General features: G+C 34.5%; 1 protein-coding gene across 1 annotated transcript; it reads left to right on the top strand.

The window, feature by feature from the left end:
- On the top strand, positions 1-10,546 carry LOC113230448 (putative cystathionine gamma-lyase 2). Its single transcript, XM_026464384.1, has 9 exons — positions 1-189; positions 1,536-1,626; positions 2,035-2,181; positions 6,322-6,518; positions 7,412-7,502; positions 7,578-7,845; positions 8,525-8,677; positions 9,212-9,386; positions 10,340-10,546. The coding sequence occupies exons 2-9, from the start codon at positions 1,549-1,551 to the stop codon at positions 10,491-10,493; spliced, it is 1,263 nt and encodes a 420-aa protein (XP_026320169.1). The 5' UTR covers positions 1-189; positions 1,536-1,548; the 3' UTR covers positions 10,494-10,546.
- The last annotated feature ends 1,053 nt before the right edge of the window (positions 10,547-11,599 follow it).

The following is an 11,599-nucleotide window of genomic DNA, read 5'->3' as shown; positions in this document are numbered from 1 at the left end:
ATTGCTTACACATTTTTTAATTGTTTACTTAAAATTTTATAATTCCTGGCACTCCGTCTTCCTTCTTCGCAACAATAATGTAATGATGTCTATAACTGAAACTAGCACTTAACTAAATGTTTCAACATTTACTGAAATCAAGTACAACGTCAATACCATCATCTTTGGCCATCTAAAGAAAACAAAATAGTAAGTAAAGTTTTGTATGTGTATAATTAAAAATATTGTCTTCGTATCACGACTCTTCTCTGAGGAGAGATTTGGACATAGTCTACCACACTGGCCAAATTCGGGCTGGGAACATCTTTGCAAAATTACGTGATGAACCTACTCCAGGTTGCAAGATTGATCACAATATTTTACTTTTGATAATTAGTTAACTAAATTGCAATTGATTTAAAAAGTCACAGTCTCTCCTTACTATCCTGTGACTATGACTCTGGAATTTGTATTTTTTGGAAGTGTATATCTTAATCGGTTTTTTTATTGGTTAATAATTAATGGTGTAAACTGTTCATTAAAATTTCTAAAGCGATAATTTCAAAGCGCTTCAGCACTTCTAGTTATTGTTCTATATAATTGTATTTGTACAATTTTGTTTAAGAAAATGTAAATAAACGTTTGGCACGGAATGGATATAATTTTTACACATTTTAATCGCATGACAAACGACATTTGTTGATTAGTAGATTAAGGGAGTCATCAAACTTATTAAAGCAGAATCGCACTCCGTCATCGCAAGCCGCTAAGAAAAAGCTTGTATCTCCATGAACGTAACAGTGAAAAAGATTTTGTGCGTTTCGCATCGGTTCGCACAACTCTACTCAAGGCAATGAAATCTGGTTCCTACGAAATTCTGATCGCGTCCATATGCAGCCGACAACAGCTGATCGGCGGCGGCGTCAACACCCAAAAAGCCGCGTCGACATTTGAGGGATGGCATCAACGCCCAAGTGGCCGCGTAAAAGCCCGATTGGTAGGCCTTTAGTACTTTTGATGTTTCGAGTTTTAATCGAAGTTGAAAGTTTGAAAAAATAAACTCAAGATCATATATTTTGTATTAAGTGCACGGAAGGGGAGTTGAAAATGTATAAGCAGGGGTGGGTGAGGAAGCATTAGTTTTCAAAACATAATTATTCTCAGAAAGCTTTGTAAGCTCGCGAACGGCCTCGACGGCGCGCGAACAGTCGCGTCAATAGGAATTCGGCTTAATGCGACAAGTGTGGTTAAACATGATCGCATTAAGCTGGTTCCGCGTTAATAAATGTGGTGACTCCTTAATTAATAAAACATATTTTGTTTATGTATACACATTATGAGTTAGTTGTCAGTATTATTTAAGTTCTTTGATCCAGTGTGGAAGTATATTGCACTTTCCTCACGATTGATTATCGGTTTTCAGGATATATGTATAGAACAAGTTCGTACTTGAGTATAGTAAGGCTAGAAAATCGAAGTTTATTTAATAAGGAACGATTATTTTAAAAAAATTGTATGTATTTGTCTTTTGTACTTTCTCTGGTTTATATCGTTAGGTGTAACAAAATAATGTCGAAGTCAGTAGCTCCTGTATCTGCGCCGCCATCAACGGTATTGAATCCAGACTTTTCATGCTCGTGTACTGACGTAAGTATGGCCTTACGGTAACCATAAATCATGTCCCTTTATCTTTAAAATTGCACTTTATTTTAACGTACACATTTTGAAAGCATCATCATCCATGCAACATCGAAAATGTGCACTTGTAAACTTTTTCACGAAAAACATACACTGTGCTTACACAAAATGTAATTGGGTAATTTTCAGGTTACGTTGTCTCTATCTAATTTCGGGGGCAATTTTTATTATTTAAATGTTCTGGAATATTATCATACAGTTTTGTTTCATATTCGAGTGTATGAAATTTTACTTAATATTTCACGATATACTTATAATAATAAAAATTGACATCGAAAATAAGTAACGAAAATTAACCTGAAAAATACCCAATTACCCTTCCTAAAATAATTATGACCAAGTCGTTTAATCATTCAGGTGCCTGATAAGTTTTGGGAAAAATGCGGTTTTAGCACAAGAGCCATTCATGCCGGCCAAGAGCCTGTGAAATGCGAACATAACACTATTGTTCCGCCCATTTTCGGTACCATAAATTTTAAATGGAAATCGTCTTCTGCGCAAGGTGTAAGTGTTTTCTACAAATTTTAAATGATTTTCTTCCATAAACTGCGTAGATTCTGAGAGACTGATGAAACTTACTAAAGGATTTGTGACCGTAGTTTTATTAATTATTTATTTTATTATATTTGTTGTGAAAGATCCAACATACCTATTGTTTTGAAAAAACAAGACATCTTCGATCTTTTTTTTATGATATTAAGTGACTTGACGAACAAGTCGTGGCGTATGACAACTGCCAGTGCCTAAAACACAAAAAATTGACAGGTGCTGCCACTGCGCCCGTCACCCTGAGACATAAGTTGACAAGTCCCATGTGCCTGTAATTTCACCAGCACCCTTGTCCTTCAAAACCGGAACGCAGTAATGCTCACAATCACATTACTGCTTGGCGATGGAAATAGGTAAGGTGGCAGTACTTCCTTAGACGAACGACGACTTGTTCGTCCCGTCACTTGATTTTATATAAAAAAAAAGAAAAATAAAGAACTCTTTCACAAGGAACTCTACTCCTACTCAAATTCACAATATCAATATTTTTTTCACAATATCGACTTTTCCATCTATTTATGCAATTGTCGAAAGTGATTACGTATATACTTAAACTTTATTTAAACGCGGACATTATGTTGCCAGTAAGTGTATGTCTATTGCACGGTGAGATGAAATTGGAAATATTCAGTAAATATTTTCCAATTTTACTACTTAACTCATATGCACTTAAAATAACACATTTTAATGCACTCACATACTCACATAGAAGATATTCGTAATTGTGTCAGTTTGACGTTGACGTACAGTTTGTTTAGGAAATGCTTTAAAAAGTTGACCGTTATATCATTATATCATAGACCCGGACACTGGCAGAATTGTCCTCAGTGGGACAGAAGCCAAAACAACAAAAAAAAGTAACCGGTGTAGCTATAGGTATACATCGCTTAAACAATTTGTCATAAACGTTGTGTAACATCTTTTTGACCATTGGAATCATAATGTCTGTTTAGTATTTAAAATAACGCAATATGTCTACACATCGTTCTTTTTTGTTTTTATTTACGGTTAATTGTTTTACTCTCATCGCTTATTGTACTTAAGATTTCACTTCAATCTATGGCACGTATTTAAATAGTCATTTTAAATATGCAGAAGCAGGAGGCAAAAAACCTAAACCGTCATATTTTTTAATGATTGATCCTATTTTTGTGAGATATAGAATAAATTAAAGAAGATAAAAATCTGTTCTGAGCTAAGTTTGATTTGTATAAATTAACTCTGATTAATGATGTTAACTCTGATGTTGAACCCTGATGTTCGGAAATGCAAGCAAATTGGTCTCTGGCTGCTTTTTCATATACTAACCTAACCTATTGAAAAAGAGGATCAAATATTATTCTTACTTTCAAATATTAATTTAAACATAATGATAGTGTTACATTGAATCCAGTTCATTTATAATTTATCCGTAGATCAACTAACATAGACGGACAGTTAATATATACTTCAAACATTTAAAAAAAAATTCGTTTATTTAAAAAAGGTCACATTTAAAATAGATCAATTATGTCTTTGAAGATCATATAATATTATCCCCAACTCTACGCCACTAAGACAAAAGGTCTAAAGTGATAGACAAGGCGCAGTAGTTAAAAGAGCCCAGGCGATTTTTCCGTGAATATAAGAGATATTCAAAAACCTTTACACTGTTATCGAAACTACGTTACCAAATGAGTAAAACGACATCAATAACTTTTTTTTAAATGAAACTAGAAATATCCAAAATTTTTAATCTAAACGCTTACATACATTTAACATTACTTTTGTAGAGAGGGGTTGGTTGACCTGCTTTAAGACGTAACAATAAGTTTACAGAATAAAATAATTAAACGATCTTTTGATTAAATTAAAACTAAAATTAAATTGATGTTAACTGCCTCAGTGGCCAAACGGTTACCATGCCGGACTGCCACGCAAAGGTCCCAGGTTCGATTCCCAGGCCGGGAGAAATATTTGTATGCCCTACATTTATTTCTCTCGTGAGTTTGGGTGTAATTTGTGGTTGTCTATGTGTGTCCATGGCACCCGCGATACACGGTTTTCCTTGTGCGGGGCTACGTTCATTGTGTGCGTTAATAGTATTATTACTACTCGTATTTTGAAATAAGTACACAATTTTGTAATCAAAACATTTGTTCGATATTAAAGCCTCGCTACGAATGTCATAGTACATGTATATATATTAACGTCTACATTTTGGACATATCTAGTTACATTTAAAAAAGTTTTTCGAGATTTCTAGTTACATTTAAAAAAAATATTAATATCCTCTTATTCATTAGGTAACGTACTTTCGATATCAGTTTAAAGACTTTTGAGATCTCTTATATTTACGGAATAATCGCCTGGGCACACTTAACGGTTACACTCTGTATATATAAGTACTTATGTGTCAATATTCTTCACAAATTCTTATATTGAATATATTCGTTTCGGCAGCTTTCGTGACTGACTTTGTTAACTAGTTTCGAAAGAAGATTTTTTATTCCCTTTAGCAGTTCTATTTCAGTAGAACGATATATATCCTTCTCTATAAATCTTTGTTATATAAATGCGTATACCTAGCTGATGTAGTATAGATATACTATATTTATAGTTTTACTGCAACGTGTGGTGCGTATTGCTTGGTTAGCAAATAAGTTTACACTTTATTTTAAATTGTGTTATTTTGTCACTTATATTCCGGAGACTGAACAATAATCATGTCTCTTTAAATCAACGTATTTCACTCTACCTTCTACGTCCATCCTTTTAATAATACTAGACTGATTTTATGGAGCAGTAGATGAATGCGGTAACAAAAAGTAACTGAACATATTAAAATCGGAATTCCAATTACTTCATTTCAACTTAAACAGGCAAAAAGCAATGTTATTTGAAGAATGCAAATACGACCAAAAAAATATTATGGTATAAAAACATATTTTAGCTTTAGCTGCAAATATATTAATGCGCAATAAATGTTGAAATACCTTCGATTTTTGTCGTAAGAGAATTTTGCTCACGTCCGAATTTTGAAATAGACAATTAATTGTAACATAGAGTTTGCTGTATAGCTGTAACAACGATACGAAAAAAAAACTGAAACATTTACGGCATTTGTTAAAAGACTTGCTCGGTGCATTTAAAATAAAAAGACTTTTCGAGAAACAAGGAATTAAAGAGCCCGAAAAGTACGCTTTGTCTAGCCGAGTAATGTACTTAGTATTGTATTGTTTACAGCTTTGAAGACACATGAAGTAAAGAAATATATCGGAAATTCGATATATTACTGCAGATGACACTTTTAAATCGAGACCTCTATAATTTAAATAGCTTTATAACACACACAGGCATGAGGTAGAAGTCCATTCAAATATCCCCGGGCTTTCTGCTCTACTTCGATACAAAACATTTCAGACTCGTCGCATTCTATACGTGTGGCCAGGTCGTACTAACATAATCGAAGAATTCAGTGTAATTTACCAGAATGAGTTAAAAAATATGTATCTACTTTCCTTTTACCGTAACCAGTTACCAAAAAATAATAAAAATTGTTTCGAAACTAGTTGCAAAACTTAGTAAGGTAGGCAACCGAAATCAGATAGGTATACTTTTGAATATAAAGCCGGAACGAGATCGTAACAGCGTAGTAGGCGTTTAAATGCTGTATAAAACTGTCTAAATAACTTATAAATCATTTGTACAATAACATTACTACATACATCGTGTATGTGTGTATCGTAAACCACCCATCGTTGTCTAGCTTAGTAGATAAGAGTTATTTTTGTTGAATAGCGTTTGATATAAGTGGTTGACTTTTAACATTTTTTTAAAGAGATGTTTTCTAAGTTACTAAGTGACGGGACGAACAAATCGTGCAATTGCAGCGCCACTCAAAGCATCAAATCTTTAAATCGCAAAGATATGAGTGACACTGTCAATGCACCCATGTAACTGAGACATAAGTTGACAAAACTCATGTGCCTATAATTTCAATAGCACCCTTACCCTTCAAAACGGGAACGTAGTTAAGCTCACATTACTGCTTGACGGCAGAAATAGGTAAAGTGGCATAACTTCATCGAACGATTTGACTTATATTTTTTTTAGAAATACTCGTACGCCAGACAAGCAAATCCGACTAGAGAGATGCTAGAAGCCTGTCTGGCGGCACTAGAAGGAGCCAAGCACGCATTGACATTCTCATCAGGCATTGGAGCTGCGACTGCTATCCTATCGTTGCTGTCAAGTAATGATCACCTTATTGCCAGCGTAGACCTTTACGAAGGAACTAAGCATTTGCTCGAGTAAGTCGTTGGTTTAACATAGCTAAGTGCAACCTTTGCTGCGATAGAGTACCATATACCTATGTCTCGTCTTCTGACAGTCTTCCTGGCCATGAATTGCAATGGCCGATCAGGAAGTCACTAAATAGGTTTCGAATTCAGATTGGCCGGAGTAAGGACAATTTGTTCAGGTGGGGATGATTCTAATCTGGATTGTTTGGCCCACCTCACACCGTGCCCTGCGATCCCTAACACCTTTTACGATTGAGGCTTTAATGGCGACTACTAGAAACGCGGTCGGCGTAGCCGTAGACTTCTGAATCACAATGAATATATACCAACAATACGATAACAAGAAGTAGATACCTAGTGGATTTTGAGAATTATTGGAAACATTTGCTTCATGTTAGCGATCCGCGAATCATTTGAATGGGCAATTCATTCGCTTATTTTAATTCGAATCCCAGTACAATAATTCGACTCGAGTCGAATGATTGCCGATATCGAATGCCCCTGACGTTAGGCCGGATACACGAGTCGAATTATTATGTCAGAACTACTCGTAATTCCACCAGATCATTTATCATGTCCTTATCAAAATATCCCTGTCCCCGTCACATTTACTGTATTTACCATATATCAGAGAGGGCTAGGCAGACATGCTCTATGGAACCTATCGATTAATAATACTAATTAGTATTATGAATGATAATTTAGACCATTCGAATACGATTTTTAGTAGGCTATATTAATTTGTCATTCGAAAGACAGGATTAGGAGTCGTATGTCGAAATCATTCGCTATCGCGCATTGCTACTTCACGTATTTTGTTTTCTTTTTTGCTATTGTTGTTAATCACTTACAAATGTAAGTATATGTCCGTGCAAGCCAAAATTACTTTTCATTAATTTCAGGAACTATATTTCTAGAAACGTCTTTGAAGTTACATTTGTGGATTTTATGTTTGGTGATAATTTAAACAGGGCTATCAAGACAAACACTAAGGTTTGAACTTTGAAATGAAGATTTTATTTCTTGCGTAAGTCATGTGAACATAGTAGTCGTGGCAATCTGTTTCAGATGATCTGGTTTGAGTCTCCGACTAACCCTCTGCTGAAAGTGTTTGATATTAGTAAGATTGCAAGAATGTCGCATGACCGAGGGACAATCATTGTAGTGCAAGACAACACGTATCTCACCCCCTACTTTCAACGCCCGCTTGATTATGGAGTAGACATATCCATGTACTCTTTGTCGAAGTATATGAACGGCCACTCAGATGTTATTATGGGAGCAGCGGTCCTTAACGATAGTGATTTAGAAAAGAAGCTACGCTATACGCAGACTTGTAAGATCCAGTTCTTATATTTTCGCATTGGAAATTAAACTATATTTTCACATCTAAATTACTTATATTTGTTTGTACACGGGACACATGATCACGGCTTACTGAAGTGATATTAATTATCAATTATGTTTAATAATCTAAACCACCACATTAACGCTATATTATAATAATTAATAACTTTAATTCAGAATTATCTTCAGATGTTAAGTGTATCAGTCAGATGTAAAGAGCCCGAAACGTTCGTTGGTTTGTATGAAGAAACAAATATACGCGATTTATATCATACAATATAGTTTAATTGCCGATTGCACGATTCACTTTATTTACTCACTTTGTTGTTATTTAAAGTATAATAAAAAAAGTGATTGAAATAAACAAGATTTTGTTTAAGGCGGTCATGGACATTATGTCCATCTGAATCTATTAAGCACAATGATTGCAGAAATGATAATGAATTAACCATGATTGATTAAATGTATAATTTTGATAGGTTAGCGTGATTAAAGTTCATTATTTTAGTGTATAGATTTAAATAATAACAGTTTGCACTATTTGTCAACCTGGAAAAGTCACGATGGTTCTTTGAATTCTACTACGATCTTTATAAACCTCTTGAAAGCTCTCAGATTTGAGGATTTCAATTCAATTTAGAATTTAATTTATCTATATTTATTAACAGGCACTGGAATAATACCATCGCCATATGACTGTTACTTAGTGAGTAGAAGCTTAAAAACACTATCGATTCGGTTAGAACAACACCAAAGGAACTCGATAGAAGTAGCAAAGTATCTAGAGAGACATCAACGGATAGCTAGAGTGTTGCACCCAGGTACTACGTATTTAATATCTATAGAGACAGTGGTTTTAAATAGGATAATGATGTATTTAATACATAGTCGTATAGTTCAACTGCATCAGTGGCCGAACGGTTACGGGTGTGATTTGTGGTTGTCTATATTAATAATAACGCACACACTCAACATAACCCCACACTAGGGAAACCCTGTATCGCGGGTGCCATGGACATAAACATAGACAACCACAAATTACACCCAAACTCACGAGAAAAATAAATGTAGGCCATACAAATGTTTCTCCCGGACCAGGAATCGAACCAGGGACCTCTTGCGTGGCAGTCTGGCATGGTAACCGTTCGACCACGGAGGCACGGAGGCATGGTCACGGTTGATGATCATGGCCATGGGACCTGTAAAGGGCCCGAAACGTCGGTTTGTTTGAAAAAAACCAATATACGTGATTTAAATCCGGAAAAATAGTGTCATTTCCTATATGTACCAATTGCGAACACCTAAGAACTCGTTATTTTTATTTGTTTTATGTTTTTAATTTTAAAAACTACCAGGTCTCAGATCACATCCTCAATATGAGCTCTTCCACCATCAAGCAAAAGGTCACTCTGGAATAATTAGCTTCAGACACTTTGGAGGTCGCCATGAGACAAATATTATTCTATCAACAGTCAAGATTTTTACACTGGCCGAGAGTCTGGGTGGATACAAGAGTTTAATTGGCTTACCGTGAGTAACAATAATGTCACCGATATCGCTATTTGGCATACTTGTTCCTTTGTGCAGCGGCCATTTGGTCAATCAATTGTTTCTGCGAGCGGCACAGCTGTTTGCCTTCTGTATCAATGTGTAACCTTGAGTATAAATGCATAACTTTCTGTACAGGTTATATATGATGTTCCCAAATGTGGAAATTCGTTAATAGCTTTAAAATATAATCTCAGTCTGTACTGAGATTATATTATTAGTACTAAAAAAACCGACCTCAAATTTAAATGGGACCACTACTGGGGTACCATCTTTCTAACGAAAAAAGAATCACCGAAATCGATTCACAAATGAGTTATTGCGTAACATACATACAAAAAATATAAAGGAGCTTATTATAAATATATAAGTAATTAGTAACATACTTATAGCCGATTTTAGAAATATTTAAATAAAGACTTGTGTTGTAAAAAAAACATTATTCAGACTCTGAATTCATGCAGAATAGTGATCTCTAACAAAATTATCTCGATGTAGCCTATATTTGTATTTGGTACCTGATTCAAACATTACATTTCTATGTCGGAAAGTAATACTACAAGTTCATATAATACGAACTAGATTTAAGTACAATTTGCTATACCCTGGTAGAGTCTGTGTAACTATTATTTACTTGTAACAACTGTATTTATATCACATTGTCTGCGTTATACAGTATTGCCAGCTTCGATGTAGTATGATTTACGAGGTGACTAATTATTAGACTTCCTTCCAAAAAAATATTTTTCTAGCAAAAGAATTTCTCCCCTCAAGCAAAATTTGGGTTCTCCAGGGTTCTGTGTCGTAGGACAAATGTTGTTCAATTTCTGAATCAACATTTTAGATTTTGGCGCCAACTACATAAACCTCATGTAGTTTTATTTTAGTAAATATGCAATAGTAAAGGTTTTTTTAATTTCCTTTTTAATTTTCAGATATATGATGTCCCACGGATTACTTGACCCCTTTTTAAAAGAATCGATGGGAGTCACTGAGAATCTCATCACACTGTCGGTCGGCCTAGAAGACCCACAAGACCTCATAGCGGATCTCGAGTGCGCTTTGACGAAAGCCTTTCCCAGGCAATAAAGTTTCCTTGTGATTGATAACAATGTTTGCGTGAAATCTTTTAAGTATATACCATGTTTTTTTCGTTTTTCTTTTATTTCTATTTATGATCTCGATACGTGAGTCCGAGAGCATAATATTATATAATGTTATACTTATGAAATTTAACTCTTACTTTAGTAATAATTTTCAAAAATTTTGAAAAAAATAATTATTTTTAAATAAACTGATAAAAATAACGTCTCGGGGTCGGACTTCGTCCTAAAGTCATTATCTACAATTGGCTCAATTCTGGCTGAGAAGTTTAAATATCTCACTATTTTTAATTATATACTTTTATTGCTTATCTGTTTAGTCTTTTCCATTTAGCATAATTTATTTTTTACCGTTTTTATGTACTTTGTCTTGAATACGGTCGCTCAGATCTTTTTTCACTTTATGACGTTTAGCATATTGCTAACTATATTGATTTGATGACTGTTCAAGCATCTCACCAGAAGAGGCTTCAAAAAATTTGTTTTTCTTTTCACTGCGGCAACATTCAGTTGCCGTTATTGAACTGTATACGTTTTTGAATTAATTAGTTTACGTTTGCTACAACGCGCGCTAAACCGTGGCACAACTTTTGTAATTTTTGAATTTATAACATATTATAAGGCACAATTCACGCAGTTTTCATCAACAAAGAATCTTCGCAAGAACAGAAGCACAAACAATGACAACATAACATTATCCTGTTAAACTAACAGTGTTCATACTTCTCTGAGGACAACTCATATTTTAAAATCGGTTGAAGCGTTTAGGCTGTAAGAGATAACAGACATTGGGTAAAGTCTCCATATCTATGGAGACTTTACGACGATTGCTTACTGACAATTACTTACAGTAACAAACACATAAAAAACTCTAGGGACCTGCTTACTCGGTCTATACATCATTTGGTTAATAGCTGTGGTGCCGGCATGGCAGCAGACACTGATCCGAGTCTAGCCAGATCGAATGAATTTTTCTTTGTGTTCGATCTTTGTATGAATAATAATAGCAAACAATTGGTATATTCCCAGAAAAAAATCAAGCTCATGATATTCAATGAATATTTACAGTAGTTTCAAGTTTTTACAATAAAA

The sequence above is a fragment of the Hyposmocoma kahamanoa genome, unplaced genomic scaffold, assembly GCF_003589595.1.
Source record: "Hyposmocoma kahamanoa isolate Upper Pololo Valley unplaced genomic scaffold, ASM358959v1 63, whole genome shotgun sequence".
NCBI lineage: Eukaryota > Metazoa > Arthropoda > Insecta > Lepidoptera > Cosmopterigidae > Hyposmocoma > Hyposmocoma kahamanoa.
Note: the sequence above shows the minus strand (reverse complement) of the source record. Positions and strands in the feature narration are given on the sequence as shown.

What these genes read in the sequence shown, in the direction of transcription:
- LOC113230448 (XM_026464384.1), top strand. Translation starts at nt 1,549, where the DNA reads ATGTCGAAGTCAGTAGCTCCTGTATCTGCGCCGCCATCAACGGTATTG. An exon ending in TTTCATGCTCGTGTACTGAC is followed by an intron (nt 1,627 to 2,034) that starts GTAAGTATGGCC and finishes TTAATCATTCAG; the next exon opens with GTGCCTGATAAGTTTTGGGA. An exon ending in CTATCAAGACAAACACTAAG is followed by an intron (nt 7,503 to 7,577) that starts GTTTGAACTTTG and finishes AATCTGTTTCAG; the next exon opens with ATGATCTGGTTTGAGTCTCC.